The following is a 23,812-nucleotide window of genomic DNA, read 5'->3' as shown; positions in this document are numbered from 1 at the left end:
TTTGGCGCAAATCAGGGAAGTCGACGAAACCCTTATTTTTTGAGTAATTTTGATCGGATCGTCTTCAAACTTCATGGGAATATAGTTCATGGTCTGGTGCTCAGCTGATTAATTTTTGGTGGTGATTGGCCTTGACCTTCATATGTTTTTTTTTTTTGGTCTGTAATCACGTATAAATCACTCTGCAGAGCACAGTTATCATTGGAAATTTTTGTCACTTCGCATATCAGAGGCCTTTTGGAGGTCCCTTTCAACGCATAAAATTTTGAAGGTCAAGGTCAAAGGTCAAGGTCACTTTGTCGCAAATCAGGGGACTCGACGAAACCCTTATTTTTTGAGTAATTTTGATCGGATCGTCTTCAAACTTCATGGGAATATAGTTCATGGTCTGGCGCTCAGCTGATTAATTTTTGATGGCGATTGGCCTTGACCTTCATGGTTAGCGCCTCAGGTCAAACATATTTGACCCCAAGGTCAAATTTTCAAGTTTTAGGAACCATATCGTGTAGTACCTCAAATTGAACACCTCGATGAGTGCTTTGTAGATATGTCAAGCTTGAGACATTATGACGTCATTTGGTGACGTTATGAGGCAAAAGCATATTTTTCATGGTTACTCTGTAGAACGATTCTCATCGGAATTTCTCGTAGGCAGATATTCCTCTAGGAGGCGCTCCTGGTGGATAGCAGCTCTGTTCACCTCAGTGTGACCTCAAAGAAGTCACACGTAGTCACCTTTTGGCAAGATACGGGTCACCCTGCGGGTGACATTGGTTTAATTTTTTGTTTGTTTGTTTGTCTGTAATCACGTATAAAAATTCTGCAGGGCACAGTTATCATTGGAAATTTTTGTAACTTCGCATATCAGAGGCCTATCGAGGTCCCTTTCAGCGCATAAAATTTTGAAGGTCAAGGTCAAAGGTCAAGGTCACTTTGTCGCAAATCAGGGGAGTCGACAAAACCATTATTTTTTGAGTAATTTTTATCGGATCATCTTCAACCTTCATGGGAATATAGTTCATGGTCTGGCGCTCAGCTGATTAATTTTTGGTGGCGATTGGCCTTGACCTTCATGTTTTTTGTTTTTTTAATCTGTAATCACGTATAAATCACTCTGCAGAGCACAGTTATCATTGGAAATTTTTGTAACTTCGCATATCAGAGGCCTATAGAGGTCCCTTTCAGCGCATAAAATTTTGAAGGTCAAAGGTCAAGGTCACTTTGTCGCAAATCAGGGGAGTCGACGAAACCCTTATTTTTTGAGTCATTTTGATCGGATAGTCTTCAAACTTCATGGGAATATAGTTCATGGTCTGGCGCTCAGCTGATTAACTTTTGGTGGCGATTGGCCTTGACCTTCCTGGTTAGCGCCTCAGGTCAAACATATTTGACCCCAAGGTCAAATTTTCAAGTTTTAGGAACCATATCGTGTAGTACCTCAAATTGAACACCTCGATGAGTGCTTTCTAGATATGTCAAGCTTGAGACATTATGACGTCATTTGGTGACGTTATGAGGCAAACATATTTTTCATGGTTACTCTGTAGAACGATTCTCATCGGAGTCTCTCGTAGGCAGATATTCCTCAAGGAGTCGCTGCTGGTGGATAGCAGCTCTGTTCACCTCAGTGTGACCTTAAAGAAGTCACACGTGGTCACCTTTTGGCAAGATATGGGTCACCCTGCAGATGACATTGGTTTATTTTAATGTTCTGTCAGAGAATTAAAATTAGGTCATTTTTCTCTTCTGTTTTTTTTTCTTCTTGTCCTGCTTGTGCTGTGATGCCTATTCTTCTTAAATGTGCATTAATGTATTTGCTATTTTCAGCTGCTTAATCCAGGCAGCCTCATGAAAGCTTTTGATTGATTGACCTGTGACAGACCTACAAAATTGAGGCTCGTGGAAGAGCAAGGCAACATTGGTTTGGTCAACAACAAGAGCAAGGCAACATTGGTGCGGCTCTGCGGCACTGCAGAGCCGCAGTTGAAAACAACAAACAGTGGAAGTAATGAACTGGAAAAAACACACACACCTGCAAAGTTCTCCATATCCCAGTTTCAGAAAAACTAATGGGAACATGAACCAAAAGCAATCATTGAAAACAACAACAAGCAATTTTTTTTTCAACATCATAACCGCTTCCAAAACACGCATACCTTACCACACCATCAACAAGATGACTCGAATGCATATGCGATTCCACACAAGGTACAATAGCTTTCACACTTTGTTTCACCACCCTTCAACTGACTCTGTGAGCAGAGTTTGGTTTACGAGTGAAGAGTAGTTGGTTAAGGCATGAAGTGGTGCAGGTGGTCAAAAATATTTATGGGGGGGGGGAATATGGGGGGAAGCAAAAATAATAAAATAAATTGAGGGTTTGATAGCAGAAAATGCAAATCGCAACTTTTCTCACCCCCACCCCACACATCCTTCCACTCAAAAATGGGTCAATTACCAACAAACGTTTTAAAACCCAAAGTCATTGCCGAACAAGTAGAGATAAAGTAAACAAAACAAACAAAAAAAATAAACATGTGTTGTAGCAGTCAACTGGTATGGTTGACTCCATGCATATCAAATGTATGCCGGGTGTTGGCTTAATGGTTAGGGTGGTGGGCTTGGGATCCCAGGATCCTGAGTTCAAATCCCACTCGGCTGTTGAATTAATACCAGGTGGGGTTGACTGCCTGTCATCCTTCCGAGGTCGGTAAAATGAGTCCCAGCATGCTGGTATCCTGTTTTGGAGTGGCAACCTGTCCAGGATTGTGCCCGACAGCCAAGGAGACTGCTTAGGCAGCACCAATGCTCTGCACAGAGTATGGTCCCAATGGAATGGAATGGATATCAAATGTGGGTTGACTGGGGAAAACGAAGGTTGAATGACCTGATCTCAGTCCCAGTGTGAACATAGAAAACAGCATTGCAACCAGATATAGTACTTGGAATAAAAAAATTAAAGAAGGCATTGTTAATTGAGGTTTCGGTATCCAGCGATTTACACAAGGATATACAATTAATTTAGATGCAGGAGGATGCCACTTGGCCCACCGTGAATGCACCACATCAGACCAACATATACAAAAAAGAAAAATGCAAAATATATATATATTTTTTATAGTTTTTTCTTTCCAGGGGAGTGGGCGAGAAACTCACCATATCAACCACCATACTGCACGGGTCGATTTATAATTGATCCCCCTACAAATACAACTACACACCACCCATTGACGAGACCCCCACAGACAACACTCCGCACAGACGCACACAATCACCCATCCATGCTCGAGCTAGTGAAAAGTTCTACTAACCTCCCTATACCACTCTATCCCCAATACTTACAGGTACCTATGTATATCTAATGTAAACGTATCTACCGTTTCTGCTGCCACTACCTTTTCAGGAAGACCATTCCATGCATTAACTACTCTCTGAGTGAAAGACCCCTGCTTTACTACTGTCTTAACTCACTTCTTTACTCTCAGGCTATGGCCCCTGGTCCTATCATTGTCTACTTTGCTGAATAATTCATCTGCACTTATTTTGTCTATACTCTTCATTATCTTAAACATCTCCATCATGTCACCTCGTAACCACCTCCTTTCCCATGTGTAAAGCCCCGTCTCCTTCAGCCGCTCCTCATAGCTGAGTCCAGTTGGGCCCGGGATCAATCTAGTAGCCCTTTGCTGGACCCTCTCTATGGCAGCTATGTCCTTCCTGAGTTGTGGTGACCAAAACTGCACACAATATTCTCGATGTGGCCCTCACGAAATTCCAATACCACATTTTACGTTTTGATAAAAAGTTAAAACCACCTTTTGATTTATAATTGATCCCCCCCCCCCCACGAATACAACCGAAAACCCAATTTGCTTTACCTATAGTTGCTTGGCACTGTCCTGCCTGCTTTCCTCCAATTTCTGTCACCACCTCCAGATCTTTCTCCTGTGTGACATGGTCTAAAATTACCCCTTGCATCATGTCATCTCTATTTTCATTATTCCTTCCCATCCCCAACACTTACACTTGCTCAGGTTAAATTTCATTTGCCAATCTTTTGCCCAATCTACGCAAGTGTCAATACTTCCTGAATCTGATCACTATTCCCTCTGCTATCCACCTTACCTCCGAGCTTTGTGTCATCTGCAAATTTGGAAAGCCGACTATTCACCCCACATTCGAAGTTGTTGATGTAAATAATGAATCATCATGGTCCTAGCGCTGATGCCGGAGGTACCCCACTACTTTCTCCCAGTAAGACATCCTCCCACTCACAACCATTCTTTGCTTCCTATCTTCACTCACCACACACTACCCTCTCTCCCCCACATACCCCCAGGAATACTTCTGGCTATGGCTTCCCCCCCACTCCCACCTCATATTTCCTGTCTCGCCCACACCCCCAGGAATACTTCTGGCTACGGCTTCCCCTCCACTCCCACTCGTATTTATATGTGTGTTGTACTGTCCAGTAAACACTGATGACTCCATTTACATCTCGCTCTCCGAAAACATTGACCAACTTCTAGCCTCTCATCCCAACTCTCTCTTCCTCATATGTGATGACTTCAATTGTCATCATGCCATTTGGCTGGGTGTGGGTACCTCCCTCACCTGCCATGGCACTTCAGCAAGTCTCATTATTGGGACTAACACATTCTGTTAACTTCCTGACCCGGATCTCAACCAACAGTATTCCATCTCTTCTGTATCTGATTTTGACCAATTTCACCATAAATATATGCTGTTTTACCTCCGCTCCAATCTGTTCATCTGACCACATGCTTGTCAAAGTAGACATCTCTCTGACTTATTAGAGAACCACCTCAGTGGTCGAGTCTGGCATTTCTCGCAGGCCGACTGGCAGGGACTTCAAGCAAACATCAAACTTCTAGACTGGTCTTCCATCTCTACTTCCTCCGACATCAACTTGTCCTGGGAATTCTTTCAAAGAAACTTGCTCTCTCTCATGCAAAGATTTATCCCATCTCATCTTAAGTAATCATACCCTTCCTCCTGCCCATGGTACACTGAAGCTTGTGGCGAGGCAGTTGTCCTGAAACAACTTGCCTTCGCCTCATGGAAGGCGAATTCAACTGAAGGAAATCTCAGTTCCTTCCACAAAGCTCGGAATAAGTCTGTGTCTCCCCTAAGGAGAGCCAGAAAACAACATCTTTCTCATCTCAAGTCTGAACTCTCAAACCTGTCTCCCTCCTCCAAATCCTGGTGGCATCTAGTTAAGTCTGTTTCTGGTGTATGTTCCCCCTCCATCCCCTACCTTATCTCAAATGGTTGCACAGCTGACACTGCACACAAAAAGGTTGAATGCCGAAACTCCCTGTTTGCTTCTAAATGTTGTGTCCCAAACCCATCACTTTCTGTACCCACCTTACTCAGTCGCACCCTGCTGTTCCTGGACTCTGTCCTTTTCTCCTGACAAGGTGGAGAGCTTGCTGTCAAACCTCGACTCAGATTCTGCAACCGGTCCAGACGGCATCAGCCCACGTGTCCTATAAACGTGCTCTGCTGCTCTTGCTGATCCTCTCTCTGTTATAATCACCCTCTCATTTGCTCAATGTCATCTGCCATCTGCTTGGAAATCAGCAAACATTACTTACTGCTCTGCATAAAAAAGGTGCAAAAACAGATTCCTGCAACTTCACACCAATAAGCCTTCTCCCAATCATTAGCAAGTTTTTGGAATCCATCATCAGTTCAGCCAAATCCTTCCTCTTCTCCAATGGCTTAATTTCTCATCATCAATTTAGATTTAGATCAGGTCACTTTACCTTGGATATGCTGCTTCTGCTCTCCCAACAAAGGATGAAGGTCCTCAATGCCAGACATGAGATCAGAGCCATCTCCGTAGACATATTGCGTGCCTTCGATACAGTCTGGCACCCTACCCTGCTTACCAAACTCTCTTCCTATAGTATCCAAGGACATCTCTGCTCATAGCTCGCAGCCAATGTGTGGCCCTTAATGGAGTTCTCTCATCCCCTCTTCCTGTCCAGGCTGGAGTTCCTCAAGGCAGTATTCTGGGCCCTGTTCTCTTTCTGGTTTTTCATCAATGAAGTCTCTGACTCTCTCCAAAATCCTCTTTGTCTCATTGCTGATGACTCCACCCTCTGCCATACCATCTGTCATCCCTCAGATCAGCAAGCAGCAGCTTCTTCACTCTGCAGATCTGGATAAAATCACAAGCTGGTCCAACACTTGCAACATGTCCTTCAACCCTGACAAATCTCACACTCTCACTATGTCTCTCCAAAAGGACTGTCTGGAAACACCCCTCCCTCCCCCCCATCTACTTTGTCAACAATCCTCTTGAAGAAGTCCTTTCATTCAAGCTTCTGGGTCTCACCATCTGCCATGATCTTTCCTGGGAAAGCCACATTTCCAACCTGGCTTCCAAAGCCAATCGCCGACTGGGCATCCTCCATCGTGCAAAGTCCTTCCTTTGTCCACCTTAAATCCTGACGACATACAAAGCTTTCGTCCACAACCTGATGGAGTACTGCTCTCCCCTCTGGGCTGGTGTGCCTGCCTCTCACCTTTCTCGGCTTTCGCCATGGAAACCAAGGCATTTAGAATCATTGGCATCTCCCGCGATGAGGCGGAGTCTTTGGATCTCTCACTATCTCACCTCAAGCAGGTCGTTGGTCTGTCTGTCTTCTACCATCTTCTCTCTTGCCTTGCCCCCCACCCCCTGCTCTGTCTGAGATATGTCCTGTCCCGTTCCCCATCCCCCATATTTCTGCAGGGTACTCAAGGTCCGTCAAGCGACCCCTTTCTGGTAAAACTACCGAAATCAAGATTCACTGCTCACCTTCACTCTTTCATTTTTCTTTTTTCTCACCTTTGGAACAAACTCCCACACTCTCTTCAATCCTACTCTTCCCTCCAAGTCTTCAAAACGGCTGTTCACCACCATTTCTTATCTTCCCCCATCCAAAACCATGATCTTTTCTTCCCCCGCTAATCCACCCAAAACCCATCTCCTTCAAATTACTTGCTTTACTTTCTTAAAGCCCCTGCAGTGTCCATCTTGTTTATCCTGTGTACTCCACCCCATCCATCTCCCTTCCACAGATCCCCTCTTGTCGCTGTTCCCCACCTCTCCTGCCCCTCTTGTCTCCTTCTCCCCTTGTTGTATGTTCTGTGTGTTGGCTCTCATATGAGCCTCAACAGTGTATACAAAAAAACCCAAAAATCACTAAGCCAGTTTGCAATCCAGGTAACTACCTGACCAGCCACTGCATAAGCCCTTACCTTGGCTTACAACCTCTGATGTGGTACCTTATCAAATGTATTCTTAAAGTCGACATATACTACGTATAGTATGTCCACTGCCATTCCCTCAATCACCCAATCAGAAACTGCTTCATAGAACTGTAAAAATAATTATTGGACAGGAACTACTTTTGGTAACCTCATGCTGACTACCTTTAATTAGTTTGTATTTATTTTAATGGTTCCTCATCTGGTCCTGAATTAATGTCTCCAACACCTACCCCACAACTGAAGTCAAAGTAACAGGTCTAAAGTCCCCCAATTCTTCTCTGGATAATTTCTTAAATAGTAGTGTTACATTTGCTACTCTCCAATCCTCCGGTACCTGTCCTGACAACAGTGAGCTTTTGAAAATGTCCGTCAATATCTCACTTACCTCGTCGGCCACTTCCCTCAATCCTCTCGGGTGCATATTGTTGCGAATTCGCGCCCGCCGGCGTGCGAGGGGCCACGTAACTTGAATCGCGGCACGTCGCCCACCGGACGGACAATTCTGTCGTGACCCTCTCGGACTAACGCCGGGAGCTAGTCAAGGGTGGGCCTTTCGGCCTCACTACGATCGTGCCAATCGGCCCCCCGCGTGGGATAGGGTTGTTCGCCAAATTCGACCTAACTAAGTACCCACGCGGAGGGTAGACCGGGCGATTACACCTCGCCGCAGGTCGACTCCGGACACGGGCCACTTAAGCTACCCGTTCCGTACTATCGGGATAACCGAGCGGTGTTATCATCGGCCTCGACGGTTCCGATTAATTATCGGGCGTATTAAGCCCACTACCAACCCTTTACGTGAAGCAAGATGGAGACTCAATTTAAGAAAAGACGAAGCGAAACGGGAAAACAGTTCAACATGATGCACATTTATTCCGCGGCACACGGAGAGTACACATATACAATTACAACAATTATGCACCAAAAGCAGATGTAACAAAAGAAACACAACAATGCAGATCTACTACCGACTACGCGAGCACACGGCAACACTTGCACAGTTTTACTTTACAGACGGCGCCAACAACACATTTACTCAAAAGCAAAAGAAAAGGGCCACCCTCAAAGACAAGGGGGCAGACGGGGCCTGTGGGCCAATATTTGCGCGGGACCTGAAAGAGCGGTCAGGTCCGCGAGACCGGGTGGATCCTACCCGTGTCTTTGTGATGAGCCGCCAATGTGGTGGCGCGGCGGCGCCCCGACTCCGCGCTCCTTCGCGGGTTTCGTTGGCACTGCTTGGAGTGGGGTGGGAACGGGGCCCCCCTTTTCGCACTATCTCAGCGCGGGGGGAAAAAAGGGGGGAATTGTTGATGCTCTGGGGAAAGAGGATAGCTGGCTTGCTTAGGTCCCGCGACGAGCGACTCCACTGCGAGCTCGTCGCCGACCGCCGTCTTCCTTGCCTCGGACCCGAGCTATTTGATCTCTTCCCCAATTCTCCTCAGCCGACTTCAGCAAACCACCTGTACGCCCTCGCCTCCCGACTCACTCCCCGCTCCTCCAAGGCCGACTCTGCGCTCAAACCGACTCGACCGCTCTCCAGGCTTCCTGGCTTCATCACTCTGCAGCTCCCTGACAGACTCCGAACCCCGACAGACTGCGAGCTCCACTCGGCTCTCCGACCTCTCCAGACTGACTCTTCCAAACTGACTGCCAAATTCGCCCCGACTCCGCGCTTTATAGGCCGGCAGGAGAACCCATATGCAAATTTCTGGATCAGAACGAGCTCGGGGGTGGAGCCACGCTCGCCCATTGGACGGAGGAAAAGGGGCGTGAGTCTCCCCTGATCCGAGAATTTGCATATCCCGATTCTACTCCGACGCGCCTGAAGGCGGGGCCAAACCGCCCCGCGCTTGCTGATTGGACGGATCAGAAGTGGGCGTGATCATTCCTGATCCGAATTCTCCTCGGAAAGGCCGCACTTTGCACTCGCGGTTCGGCGCGCGTCCCGTACGAGGCCAGGACAGCCTGACGCTCGGCGTTCACAAGTGGTGCGGGAATGGCCGCAGAAGGAGAGGTGAAGGTGGTGGAGGGTTTATTGTGGTGGTTTATGACCATGGTGACGTTTGGAATGGCGGTGATGCAATGTTTGCGGGAGCGAGTTGTGAAGGTAAAGGTCGTGGCTGTTGGCGTTGTTGTTGTTGTGAAGCGGCGTTGCGGTTGGTGGTTGTTGTGTGATGGCGGTTGAGACGTGGTTGGTTCAAAATAAAGATAGAACAGAAAAACGACTATCTCAAAGCGTCGCAGCCCGAATGAATCACATTTATTCCCTCTAAACAACGGGTTTGGGGCTAACTACACATGTACTTACAGAGATATCTCACCTACGGGACCTGAATGGTGGTTTGCGAATTTCCTCAACCGCAACAATATTATCTGGACCCAGAGCCTTATCTACTCTTAGATTTCCTAGCTGTTCCCTATACTTTCTCCAACCTGGATCTTCTGTAAAAGCCCTTTCTTAGCTCCTTAAGAGATACTCTCAGCTATTGTCAATTCTCCTGACTGTTCTTGTGTAAATGTTGAAGCAAAATACCTGTTTAATAAGCCTGCCATCTCACTTTCCTCACTAACCACTCTCCCGGTGTTATTCCTCAATGGGCCCACACTGGTTGTAACCTGTTCTTTACCCCTGATATACTTGAAGAAAGAAAGCCTTGCTGTTATACTTTATTCTTAGCCATGTCCTTCTCGTACTCTCTTTTGGCTTGCCGAGTTATTTTCTTCAGTTGCCTCTGTTTACTCCGATAGTGGTGTAAATCTAACTCCAGTCCTGTTATTTTATACCTAATAAATGCCTTCTGCTTCTCCTTAATAGCATTCCTTATCTCACTGCTAAACCACCTTGGCCTCTCACGAATAGAATTTCAGGAAGGGAAAAGTTAAACATATTCTATACCAATGCCAGGGGTTTAAATAATATGGAAGAGCTTGATGTCAAAGTAGATAGCGAGGAGTACGATATAGTTGCATTAAGTGAGACATGGTTTTGAGGAGGAGAGTAACTGGAGGACAGGATTAGAAGGCTACAAGGTGTATCGGTGCGATAGGAAGGAGAGAATAGGAGGAGGAGTAGCAATCTGGGTAAAGGACAGCATTGCATCAAGAGAAAGGGATGACAATAAGGAAGGAATTGATGGAGAGGATTCTGTATGGGTAGAGATTTAGAGATTGTAAAAACCGGAAGATACTGGTAGGATGCTTTTATAAGGCTCCGGGTGTGAAGGAAAAAGAGGAAGGAGTCGTACATTAATTCAAAAGGGCATGTGGTAAGGGAAGAGGATTGATGATGGGGGATTTTAACTTCCCAGGGATAGATTGGGTTCAGGAACAGGGAAAGGGAAGAGAAGATGAGGATTTCCTAGTTTTAGTCCAGGATTGCTTTTTAACCCAGTTTGTTGATAAGCTCACTCGGGGGAGTGCAGTGTTTGACCTCCTTTAAGTAAAGATCCCAATATGGTGGAGGAGGTGCAGGTATGGGAAGCATTTCAAATCAAATGACCTTGGATTCAATTAAGAGCTAGAGTTCAGGATCGCATAATATGCCTATTAGATTTCAGGAAGACAAACCTTGAGGGTGTGAGGAGAGAGTTGGGTGATGTATATTTGGAGAAGCTAACATTAGGACAATTGGCATCAGAAAAATGGGAAACCTTCAAGGAGCAAATGTGGAGAGTGCAGAGTAAGTACATTCCAATGAGATGTTAAACTAGAAGCAGAAAGAGGCCAGGGTGGTTGAGTAGTGAGATAAGGAATGCTATTAAGGAGAGGCAGAAGGCATTTATCTAATATATAAATGGAGCTCAGTCTCGGCATGCCTGCGCGTGTCTGTCCATGCATGCCTGCGTGTGTGTGCACTGCACTTCTCTGTCAACAATTGTCCTCTAACAGATACAACAATAGGGCTCATGGCACAAGAAGGTGGGGATAATTGTGCTGTTGTTAAAGCAGTCGTTCGGGCAATGGTGATGTAATATTGTTGTGGGCCAGGGTTCGGTGGCGAGCATGACCGCGAGGGGGAGCAGTAGAGTCGGCTCCACCGAACACACCGGAATTTAGGTCGTGACCCTCGGATAAGTCCAGAAGGCACGGGTCCCTTAGAGGACCATGGATTGCCAATAATTCGACCACGTGGGGTAGGGTTAATTGCCTAATTTCAATATACCTAAATACCCACGCAGTCTAACTACCGGGGAACCACACCCTCGGCCGACTCTGTCCGATCCGAGCCGCAGGTAACGACTCGGATCCGGCGTAACCGAGCGGAGTTAACAGAGCCGCGCCGGACCAAATGAACAATTTACCCTCGCTATTTCTCAATACACAGCGTGCCAAGTCAATGAAAGAAACACAAATTAGCTGGAACATTTAACAAAAGGGATTTATTTATAATGGGGGTAGGGAACACAGGGACAGCTAGGGACAGCGCAGGTAGGACGGTTTGGAGACAAAGTGAGAGAGGCGAGATTGAGATGGTTTGGACATGTGCACAGGAGGAAAGCGGAGTATATCGGGAGAAGGATGTTGAAGATGGAGCCGCCAGGCAGGAGGAGAAGAGGAAGGCCAAAGAAGAGGTTCATGGATATGGTGAGGGCGGACATGCGGGTGGTTGGAGTGTCAATGGAAGATGTGGAGGATAGAGCGAAATGGAGACGGTTGATCCGCTGTGGCGACCCCTAACGGGAGCTAGCCGAAAGAAGAAGAAGAAGAAGAAATAGAAGAAGAAGAAGAAGAAGAAGAAGAAGGGGGTATGGAACACGCAAGAAGGCAGAGCTAACCGAATAAAAGGCAGGCAATGTACAATGAGCAAAATAAAGCACTTGCACAATTCTACTTGAAGACGGGCCCACACACAGACACACCCCTCCCCCCAAAAGAAATGATGGCCGCGGCCTTAATTGATACCCCCAGCTCGGAGGGAAAGTAAGCTGGAGATAAGGATGCTAGTTTGGATCTTCCCACCTCGTGTAGCCCTTGACGATCCGGCTCGGCGGGACTCGAACCCGCAACACAATGCCGCTCCAAGCACTAGGTACCGCGCTCTCCAACCAGCCACGCACCAATCAACCAAGACCAAGGAGAAGATCAGAGATGACGATGACCCAGGACCAGACGAACCAGCCAGCACCAAGACCCGCGACCCCCAAGACGACCAACTTCCCCAGCCTGACGTTCCTTTACATCTTTCTTCTCCAGGGTGAGAAAATCGCCATCTGAGGCGGTCTCCACCCTCATTGGCCAGGGTGTCATGGGAAAGTCCTCTCTGTGGCCATCTCAACCCTTATTGGCCGGGGTGTCGTGGGAAAGTCGCCCTCTGTGGCCATCTCAACCCTCATTGGCCGGGGTGTCGTGGGAAAGTCGCCCTCTGTGGCCATCTCAACCCTCATTGGCTGGGGTGTCGTGGGAAAGTCACCCTCTGTGGCCATCTCAACCCTTATTGGCCGGGGTGTCATGGGAAAGTCGCCCTCTGTGCGTGATTGGACAAGGGGCATGCCCCTGCCTTTCTGGGTGGAGTCTCGATCTGAGCCGATGGAAATCTCCGCCCACGTACGTGGCTGGACACACGTGTGTAATGGCGCGATGTGCTAAGTGAAGGAGTGATGGTTTCGGTTGGCTGGAGGCTCGATTTGTATTGCAAAAACCCTGACTAAAAAAAAGTAATTCGCAGTGCACACATGTAATTCCCATTAGACACAGGTAGGGGGGCCCTAACTATATACACATACTTATCGAAATAACTAAGCTTAGGGACTGCTGTCTGTCTCTGTGCACAAGGCTTCCAAATTCATAACAATATTGCCCTTTCCTTAAGGGCAGATTAGACATCACAGTTCATTCCCAGTTAATATTTTCTGTTGACGTTTCGCCGAATATTTAAAGTGTGTTATCTGTGAAGAGTAATTTTAGGAGGTTTCTAATGTGCCTCGGTCTTCCACGCCTGTGTATGCTGCAGGTGCGTTGCGGAGAGGAAACTCGCGTCATTCCACGGCTGCTGGGGATGCAGCAATCGTGGAACAAATCTGCACGTGAGCGTACAAGATTACAAGAGGCCGGCGTTACTGACGAGGTGCTCGACTCTGCCATCCGCGCCTTCATTCTCGAGGTCATGGCCAAGCACGGGGAGCCTGCACCACGGTTATGCAACAAGGTGATTCACGCCATTAGCATTCATGGTCCGGGTCATTTTTAACAATGATTTCATTCAAATAATTGGAGTATGCAAATTAAAAAGCAAGTGGGTATATGTATCCAGTGAAAGTGTGTTTGGAAAAGATACTGGCTAAATTGAGTGACAGCCTGAACTATGGTGCAGCTGTAAACTGTTATAGAAAACCAACTCGTTGGCACCTTGAGCCGAAGTGACGGCCCACAGACCCATAATATATTTATAATGGAGCAAGTGTTTATATGTATACGTATGTCCACTCCATAGTTTATTCCCATTGATTGGACAGATGGCCTGATACCAACCACAATTGTAACCAGAGGAAAAAAAATCATATGTCCACCATTTTGGTAAGACTAAGGCATCTCCCTCTAAGTTTTCTGTTCAGTGTAAAATAACCTAAGCGACTGTTAAGAGGATCATCAAATATCAAAAGGTTGGAGCCAATGGGAAATCATGGGCCTTGTGAAGGTGATGGTCCACATAGGCCTCAGGCCTCTGGTGTTAGCCTCTGGGCAAGTGCAATTGGAATTATCAAGCATTGTATGTGCACATTGGCAGTATGCATCTTTTTGCTTCATGTACGTAACCTGGATTATTTTTTTAATTACTTTTTTAAGCGATCGAGGCAGGGGTCTGTTGCCAAAAAACTGTCCAAATAAAAGGATGTGTCAGAATAACTTGTTGCATGCTAGGAACAAGACTGCCCATAGGGTGGGTACTCTGCGAGTTCCCCTAACAATCCAGCCAAACATTTAGAGTAGTCAATGTAAAGCCCACAAATGTTTTTCACTTCCACAGCAATACAGTAAAATTTTGATGTCATTTTACCTGCCTATGTATATATTAACATTTATTACCTTCGCATTCTGCGAAAGGTTATGTTTTGGTCGGCGTGTATTTATTTATTTATTTATTTGTAATCTTGTGATTCGTATAACTCAAAAATTATTAAACCGAATTGCATGAAATTTGGTGGGATGATTGGTTATTAGCCAGGAAGCATTTGATTAGATTTTGGGATCGTTCGGGTCAAAGGTCAAGGTCAAGGTCACGAAAAGGTCAAAATCGTCTTTTTACGATAACATGGTCAATTTTTATTCAATTTGCATGCAACTAACGCCAAAATGTTCAGAATTCAACACCTCATCTTGTGATATGCAATATGACACAATGACGCCCATACTCTTGTTACCGGTTAGGGGTCAAAGGTCGGGGGGGGTCACGACCTTGAAAAATATGCGGTTTTTGTCATAACACGGTCAATTCTTGTCCGCTTTACATGAGCCCAGCACCAAAATGTTCAGAATTTAATGCCCAATCTTGTGACACAATGACGTCATAACACATGTCACCGGTTGGGGTAAAATGTCGGGGGGGGGTCACGCCCTTGAAAAATATGCGGTTTTCGGCATAACAGTCAATTCTTATTCGATTTGCATGAAACCAGCATCAAACGAGATTACCTTCTCTTGTTGAAACGTTGTATTCACCGAGCTTGCGAGTGAAGACTCGCCAAAACGACGTGAGTTGATTGTTGTTTAGTCCGTAGCCCCCGAAAGTCGGGGGGGGGTCATGACATTATAGATATGTGGTTTGTGTCATAAGACCATTCATATGAAACCAGTTCCCCACACTCATACCAAGAACAAAAAAAGTAGTGGCGGCGAAGGTATGCGCTCTATGAGTGCCCGTTCTAGTTAACCTAATATATTAACCTGATGACATTTTACCAAGTTATCTAATATATTAAGCTCTTTCGAACCACTCACTAACTTACTGATATAAATGTTTCGTGCTGTACTTTTTCGTTGGGTTAGAAAACTGAAATTTTGCAAACTGATATAATTTAAAGCTAAGATTCCTGAAAAAAAAAATCACAATATTGTCCATAAATGAAAATATCCAAAAAAAAAATTGTCCGGTGTCCAAAAAAAAAAAGATTTGCTCCTGCTCATGAAGGATCACATGATCAAACACAATGGCACGCCACGTGATCTCTCGTGGGCACCATCGTTCATGGGTGTTGCTTGGTTTTATGGTGGTATGATTCAAGAAGTGTCTGTAAATTTTTAATTTACTGATTGTATAGAGTGGTGGAAAGTTGTAAACGTTTTATTATATACAGATGGTCTTTGGCATCTGTAAGTGTTCATACATATTTTAACTATTGCATGTTTACATATATAATCAGACAATGCTTACATATATATATATATATATATATATATATATATATATATATATATATATATATATATATATATATATATATATATATATATATATTAGGATGGTGTGGTTTTGTTTTGTTAATTTAATTTAATTTTGCACGGCAAACTCAGTGAGTGTACGGTTCTACGAGGAATTTGGTAATGCACAACAACTCGTCTAGAGATAGGAAATTGAATATATAACTGGGAAGGGTGAGCAAGAAACAGAACAAGAATAAACAGGGCAGAGAAACCTGATTGGCGTGCTTAACCTGGACGGTAATAGTGACTATCCTTCAAACTATTATTAACACGAGCAAACTCGGTCAGGAACAGGAGCAGATTCTGTCAGGGACACAAAGATGAACAGGAGAGTTGCAGTGCATAGGTTTGTGCTTGTGGTATTCCTTGGTGAAACATCGGGAGGCGGGGGTGCAGGCTGGTCTTATCTAGTCGGCAGAGACGCAAATAATGCTTTAGTGCAGGCATGTCTTCAGAACACTTTCTCTGGTGGTGTGTCTTGTCTGGGTGTCAGTCTCTCTGTAGGTCTGCATCCCCCTTTGGTCTCCATGACTATGCGTCTGGCTCTCCCTCTCTCTGGCTCCCCCTCTCCCTCTGTCATCTGCATCTCTCTGGCTACGGCGTCTGCTCTTGATCAGGTGCCTCACCACCTTTTTATATGTTCTCGTAGCATTGAGGTAGCACACGTGTAGAAGCCATTTGCCAAAGCGTGTCTGAAGGGTACTTGACTCAGGTGGATGCACCATTTGAGGTATGCGCCCTCATCTCTGAGCTGTCTAGCCTGGGTTCGAATCTTTACCCACCTGTAAACTGCCATCCTGGTGTTTGCCATGCAGCGTGAGGCATCTATGTGTGTGCCGTCCATTGCACGATCGTTAAGCTGGGTGTCCTGCCTGCCAGCATCAGCTTGTGAATGTTAATGATCTCGGTATCCTTCAGGGAGAGTAAGTGAGTTATTGCCAGCACCCTAGCCAAATTACAAATTCCCATCACCCTGGACAGCCAGTTCATGAAATACTTGAGCCAAAAACGTTCCACACCATACCCTACAAGAAGGTGTGAATAATTGGAGCTATTAAATAAGGTATAGTAAGTGCAACTGTGTGGTGTGGTGGGTGGGTAACTTGAGTATATGTGATCATTTAGTCTGTGGCCTCACAGAAAAGATCAGTGATTGAAATGATGTGCTTTGTCAGCTAATCGGTAATCTTGTGACATTCTTAGAGAGATCACGTCACAATTTTGGATTGAGATGCTGTGATCCTGGTGGTTTGATTGGCTTCCTGGTCACTTTAATCTTCTACAACCCCCTCCTACAACTTTCGCTCAGGATCCTTTCTCCTTGAAGTCCACAACCTACCTCTCCCGACTCTTCCCCAATGCCAAGTTCCTGCTAATGCTGCGAGACGGGCGTGCTGCAGTTCACTCCATGATCTCACGCAAAGTCACCATTGCTGGCTTTGACCTCAACAGTTACCGTGACTGCCTTACCAAGTGGAACCGGGCTGTCGAGAGCATGTTCGAGCAGTGCCGCTTGGTGGGACGCTCGCGCTGCCTGCCCGTACGCTATGAGCAGCTGGTTTTGCAGCCGCGCAGCACACTTCAGCGTGTGCTCGCCTTCCTGCAGCTGCCATGGCACCAGGCAGTGCTACACCATGAAGCACTCATCGGCAAGGCTGGAGGAATTTCGCTCTCCAAGTAAGTTTTAAAGTTAGGTTAGCTGCATATGTCACACCTTTGTGTTGTATTGGCTCAGCCCCAAAATCCAAACCTGCTGCCATGCCTTGTTCTCACTAAACTATGACTTGCACAGCGAAAGCACCTTTTCATCGTTAAACATGGACTGGTGTGTACATTCCCAGACTGGTGTAACAAACAGTTAGCCCAGAGGTGTGTACATTCGTCTTTGAGCTGTCAAGTCTGGGTTCGGATCTCGACCCAGCTCTGAAATGACATCTTAGTGTTTCGCAGGTGGGGTGATTCATTAACGTGTGTGCCACCCATCGGATGGATGTTAAGCTTGGCATCCCATCTGGTGGCATTAGACAGTGGATGTTGAAGATCGCATGGTGTCCTTGGAGAGTCTGTGAGCTATCGCCGGCACCATGAAAAATTCCAAATTTGTGTTTTAGCTTGTAGGGGGCACTATATCAGCCACACCCCCCACCTCCCTCCTCCCCGAAAATGTACTACCTGCAGCCATGCAGCAGATGAAACAAAAAACATTAATCTTCTGCTACACTCATTGGCCTTGCATGTATGTGTGGGTTATTCCGTTTAAAACTGGTTTATTAAATGCACATTGATGAGAATGGGTACAAGCAATAGTTCATGCTCCCATTCAGCAATCCTCTCCTACAAATGAATTGGTCATAGACCTGTTGCTGATTTTCACTCCGAGTACAACATTGGTTCCTTGATTAAAAAAAAATCCATTTATTCTTGTTTTTTCTGAAATTTATGATTTCAAAACATTAACCAAAAATAGTGTCTGTTTTGTCATAAAGTAATGGAAGTCAGTTTGTGAAATGACTGAAAAGACTCCCAATAACAGGGTTCACACAGCCCTTGACACTCCTTAAAACTACTGGAAAAATGAAAATTAAAGCATTTTCTATGACTGGAAAGTCCTGGAAAACTTGTCCAAGTTCTTGAAATTCCTGGATAATTGCAGCTCCCTGGTCGAAATTGTTAATTTTGCTGGTCACTTTCAGAGAATGTTACCGATTTTAACCAAAAATGACCAACTGAGACTCGCAGCGCATGCAGTACTGCACTGGCATGTTTTGCGTGCAAGAAGAGGTAGGTGTGCACCTCTTCGTGGTCACTCCGGAGCTCGTTCACATCGTGAAGAGGCATATGACATGATTTAGATTACAACATGTGGCAGTCTTCCACGTGAATGATGAAAATGCAGTAATCTCACCCAAGGTCAGGCAAGCCGGTTGTATGCCACATGTTGAAGAGGAATTCAACAAGAGCTTCTGTTTTTCACCCGAGGATAAATATTTTTTCCACTGACTTGGAACTCTGTGATCTTCTTCAACCAGTCAGATGATATTCCAACCATGAACGCTGCGATGAGACCTTTCAGCATTCTTCATGGAAATGGCCGGGTACCTGTCAGCCCGAGAAATATTGAACTTCTTCATTAGTAGCACAATGACAGAGAGTACTACTTTAGCCAATTTGCCAAATGTGCCAGGTATACTTCTCAAATATTGAATGACAGCCATGCCATCTAAAATTACAGCTGTATCATTCGGTAATGAGACTACAAGAACATCCTCCGCCTTGCTCTCCATCAAATGTAGCAAAACAGATTTGTCCGTCTTCGCCATGCTGCCATCTGCACCCACAAGAGGAAGCGAAACCGGATTGAGGGAATATGACAAACTTCTCATATATATATATATATATATATATATATATATATATATATATATATATATATATATATATATATATATATATATATATATATATATATATATATATATATATATATATATATCCGGCGAGTCTGACTGATAATGAGGAGCCGTGCGATCAGAATGCAAAACGATCCCTTTGCTTGATTTTACTCGAGATGTTGTTTTCACTTGTGAAGTGAATGTTTTCAGCTTCTGGTTTTTCAAGACAGAGTAAAAGTCTACATCGGTAGTGAATAAACGAAAATTCACAAAATATTCTCCCAGACATTCACCCACTTCACAGGCATTTAGGATATCATTCCGATGTCACGACTGGTGACAACCCCTGAACTTATGCACACCAGGTCCACACATGGTTCAAAAGGTTTTCCATTGACTTTATTGTTGATATCAGGCTTTCTATATGACCCCCATCCCTCTTAGTATAGATCCTGTCTAAATCTTTCCGATTATGAGGGTCGGAATGACACTCAGCCAGATATTGACACTGGCAGGCTATCACAGCACGCTAATTCTGCATTAGAATCTGTCGATGAACAGCTCTGAGATTCAGACTGAAGTTGGTGACACCAGTGGATGTCTGAGTCTCAATTTACAGTTTGCTCAATCGACTGATCACAGGCAATCAAAGCAAATGCATGTTTGTCTTGACGCTGAACAGTCCACTCACCACGTTCATGAATTTGGGAGTAACACCCAGGGTGTGTTGTTGACATTGCGACCATCTCGACTCAATACGATGTCAAATACCTCGCGTAGTTCACACGACCATGTGCAAAAAATCATGGCAGCATGAGCCTAGCTGCAGCAAGGTGTAGGTCCCAGGCAGATTCATGAGTGGCCCTTATGAAGAGAAGAAGTATCTGGACCATTTTCAAGTAGGAAGACTAGAAGGTGAATGTGGGGTTTGTCTGTCTCTGTTCCTCACCAAAAAGTGTCATACATGGACAGCACAGCTTCAAATCCCATCCTATCGACGAACGCAGCATTTCCAAACATCATATTCCTGCATCACTGCTATGATACAGCTCTCTTCATCGTCCGATAACGAATCAACGAATTTGCGGAGCATCAAGCGGTGAAGACTTTCATACAGAAGTTTGGACACCAAATTGACCGATTATAGTGGTGGCCAGAGATGACACCACTCATGGATCCTTCTGTGATTGCCTGGGCTTCACTTATCATATCAGCGAAATGCTTTCCAATCACTATTAGAAATGTCATGCAGGTGTGGAATTCACTCATTCCAACCACTACATTGCAAGATAATTAGTCATCGCTCCAACGAATCTCTTGGGCTCTCGCATACAGTATATGGCCTGGTCACAGACAATGACAATGTGAATTCAATTCGAGAGAGTGAGCAATCTCCACACTTTTAATTAAGGATTGTATGGCTGTTGACAAATCGGTCGGTGAAGATTCGACGATGGGCAGATAATGTAGGGCAGACTTATCTAGAAGCTTGTCTGCCTGAAGGATTGTATGAAACCCAGTCCATCCCGGGATCAAGTGGAGCCTGGTATCGACAAATTTGCAGCAGATGAATGCCATTTCAATGGGAATGGCACCTTTACAGGGACATACACCAGGGACAGACTGAGCAAGGTACTACAAGGCCTTTGAAGAAGGAATACACATTTGAGAGTTTAACCTTGAGGTTGCCCAGATGTTGTTTTACAGCTTTCCTGAGAGTGAACACACACTTGTTTCTGGTTTTGTGGAATAATCTGAGGTTGCCTTCAGTCGGATTCCCTTTCCTGGAAGAGAAGGCTAGTTTGAAGGAAACTGCCTCATTACAGGGTTATGTGTACTGGAGCGAAAGGAAAGGTATGATAACTGCACACGAGATGGGATAAATCTGCACATGAGAGGGCAGCTTGCAGTCCCTACCAGGTAGCTTGGGTGAACTGCCATACTCTACGGTGCTGGAGCCAGAGCGATGTGACCCTCACAAGTACATGTCAAGATGAACTTATTGGAGCAGAAGACGAACACGAGCCATTTGGCAGAAAATTCATCATTACCAAGTCCAGAAGGGAGGGCGTACCATTGGGATAAATTCAGGTCGAAAAGTTCACTGATTGGGTGAGACCCACAGAATCACAGAAGTCCTTTGTTGCAATGTCGTCACTGATTGAAGAGGTACCAACACCCAGCTAACTGGCATGGTGACATTTGATATCACCACATATGAGGAAGAGAGAGAGAGAGATAGGATGGGTGGTTATAAGATAGTCCATGTTGGCAGAGAGGGAGATGGAAATAGATGGTCCATGTTGGCAGAGAGGGAGACATTTACTTTTAAATAAATCCATCAGTATGATTGGCTCGTAGCTCGGGGTGGTCTTTTAACTTTTAACATTTGGAGTTGACCCAGAACTTGATTTTCACTGTGTTGCATCAGCTGTTGTAGCTTGAATTGCTGTGATATTGGTGGTTAGTTTAGAGTCAAACTGTCTCTGTATCCCGTACTCGACTTCTCCTTTCCTCTTCCCCTTCCCCTTTCCACTCCCACTCACCCAGTGTCAAAACAACATGGATTTGGTGAAGTGATTGCCTATTAGATCTTACCATGCAAACTCCTTATACTGGGTTTCTACCAAGGGTTGTTGGTTTTGTGCTTTTATTACAGTTGCGTCACGGAATGTCTGGGCATGCAGCAATAGTTTTGTCTTTTTTCCTAATGGTATCATATAATTATAAGGATGACTTGCAAAGCCATTGTCACTCACTTGGTGAATACTCACCCAGTGTGCAAAACGAATGGTGCACTGGAAATGGCTTTTTGACATGACGTGCATGATCGGCATCGTGACACCAAGGATTACGTATGCAACATATTTCGCTTCACTTGTCATCTATTCATAACCCCCTGCCCCCCCCCACTTCCAACCTCAATTTGATTGGTTGTGTTTCATGAGTCCAGAACCTTGTTAATGGCCCACAGGCCAAGTTGCACAAGGAATTGTGGGTTACTTCTGGGGTTAGTTTTTTATTTCAATATGTTGGACATTAGACAGTCAGATGATCTGCGAAGTGTCTTCCTTCTGAACGGAAACGACAGAAAAATGTGCGCGAGGTGGCTGCCTCACTTCCGAGGCTCATGGACGTTATTGTTACAAGTCAGCCCTTTCAATTGACTTTTTTTATCAACAACGACAATACTGTTATCGAGGGTTGTCATCGTGTAATAACAGGCGACAATATTCTCATCGGATGATTATTATATTTGTTTTTATCAGGAAGTTTTGTCTGTATTACCGTTTTTAGCCAACATAAGCACTGTGCGGTGTCCCTGATCTCAACTCATGTGGTCACTTTTTCTCCAGAGTAAAGAAAGAATGAGTGAAGTATGTGTCAGAAGATAAAAACATTCCTGAAAATGGTGAACGTTGTTTTCAATTTGAGTTTTTTTTCCATGTTTTTTAAATTTTATTTGGTGAGGAGTCTTGGGGTGGGCATTGGTCAAATATAAGCACTCTGTATTGGAAATATTCAGGCCACTCGACTCGGCTTTTCCTCTTTGTGCTCAGCAGTACCCGAGAATTGGCAGGATGCATTTTGAGGCTCCGAGCGTGACGTGTGTTTATCCAGTCATAAAACATGGAGACTGCACAAAGTGTACGACAACGATGCTTTTCCGCAGGGTGGAGCGATCCACAGACCAGGTGGTCCTGCCAGTTAACATGGAGGCGCTTTCTCGCTGGGTCGGTCATATTCCGTCTGATGTGGTGCGAGACATGCCCGAGGTAGCCCCGATGCTGGCTCGCCTTGGATACGACCCACGTGCCAACCCACCCAACTACGGTCAACCCGACCCACTCGTTGTGGAGAACACGCGCAAGGTGAGGCATTTGGTGGTTTCTGTGAGCTATTAGGGTAAAAATGTGGTGACTTGTGTAGGGAAATTTTTCTTAAACGTATGTGGAGTCGTAGCAAAACCATCTTGTATCATGACAGATTAACAGTATACCAGAATGTTGGATCAACGTGATCTCAAAATGATTACTTCTCCCATCAAGACCAATAATATTGTTACGTTGGAGGGGAAGGGGTGGGGGTACGGAATACGTCACATGTTAAGTTCGCATTTTCTGTAACCAGAAAAGTTAGCATTTTCTGTATCCCCCTCCCCCAACCAGGCCTCCATTGTGAGTAAATGAGTGTGCTCTTATTGGTGCTCTGTGTCTATTTTTGTTTTAAGTGCATTTTGTTTTACCGTATTAAGTGTCTTCCTGTATTTACCAGACTCGGTGGTGTCATGGTTAGAGAGTCTGCTCCGAGTTTGGATGGTCGCCAGTTCAAACTCTGGCCGAGTCATACCAAAGACTTTAAAAATGGTACGTGCTGCTTCCTTGCTTGACATTCAACATGTAAAAGGATAAAAGCATGGACAATCCACATCGGTTGGCATCCTCGGGAAGGAGGAAATTCCTCCTTAGGAAATGCCCCTCTTGAGTGTGGTGTGAAGAGCAGTGCCATGGTTGTGCTGTCGCTGGTACCCAGAGTGCCCCGGGAAGTGAGGGTAGTTCCTCCAAGCTCAGCGGCTATGTTTCTCTCGTCTAACAGTCCTGTGTTATGTCTCGTGTATATTCGTCTGCATGTCCATGTGTGTGGGGGCAGCTCCACTACGAGTCTTAGATCCTGTAAAAATGTATTAAAAAACATGTATTTATTTATATCTTCATTCT

At 45.2% G+C, this 23,812-nt stretch overlaps 1 protein-coding gene across 5 annotated transcripts in view; it reads left to right on the top strand.

Moving 5' to 3' along the window:
- LOC147010750 (protein-tyrosine sulfotransferase 2-like) overlaps window positions 1-23,812 on the top strand; it is a 76,327-nt gene that overhangs the window by 39,838 nt on the left and 12,677 nt on the right. For 4 of the 5 annotated variants that reach the window (XM_085859115.1, XM_085859114.1, XM_085859113.1 and 1 more), the window contains 3 exons: window positions 13,235-13,429; window positions 17,012-17,379; window positions 22,768-22,966. In XM_085859115.1, the coding sequence (XP_085715241.1) occupies window positions 13,235-13,429; window positions 17,012-17,379; window positions 22,768-22,966 (762 nt within the window). Of the gene's footprint in view, window positions 1-13,234; window positions 13,430-17,011; window positions 17,380-22,767; window positions 22,967-23,369; window positions 23,462-23,812 lie in introns of all 5 variants that reach the window. The other variant, XR_015052266.1, reaches the window with a different exon arrangement.

This window comes from Eptatretus burgeri, chromosome 16 (assembly GCF_056783735.1).
Source record: "Eptatretus burgeri isolate ZD-2024b chromosome 16, Ebu_testis_v1, whole genome shotgun sequence".
Lineage (NCBI taxonomy): Eukaryota > Metazoa > Chordata > Myxini > Myxiniformes > Myxinidae > Eptatretus > Eptatretus burgeri.
Note: the sequence above shows the minus strand (reverse complement) of the source record. Positions and strands in the feature narration are given on the sequence as shown.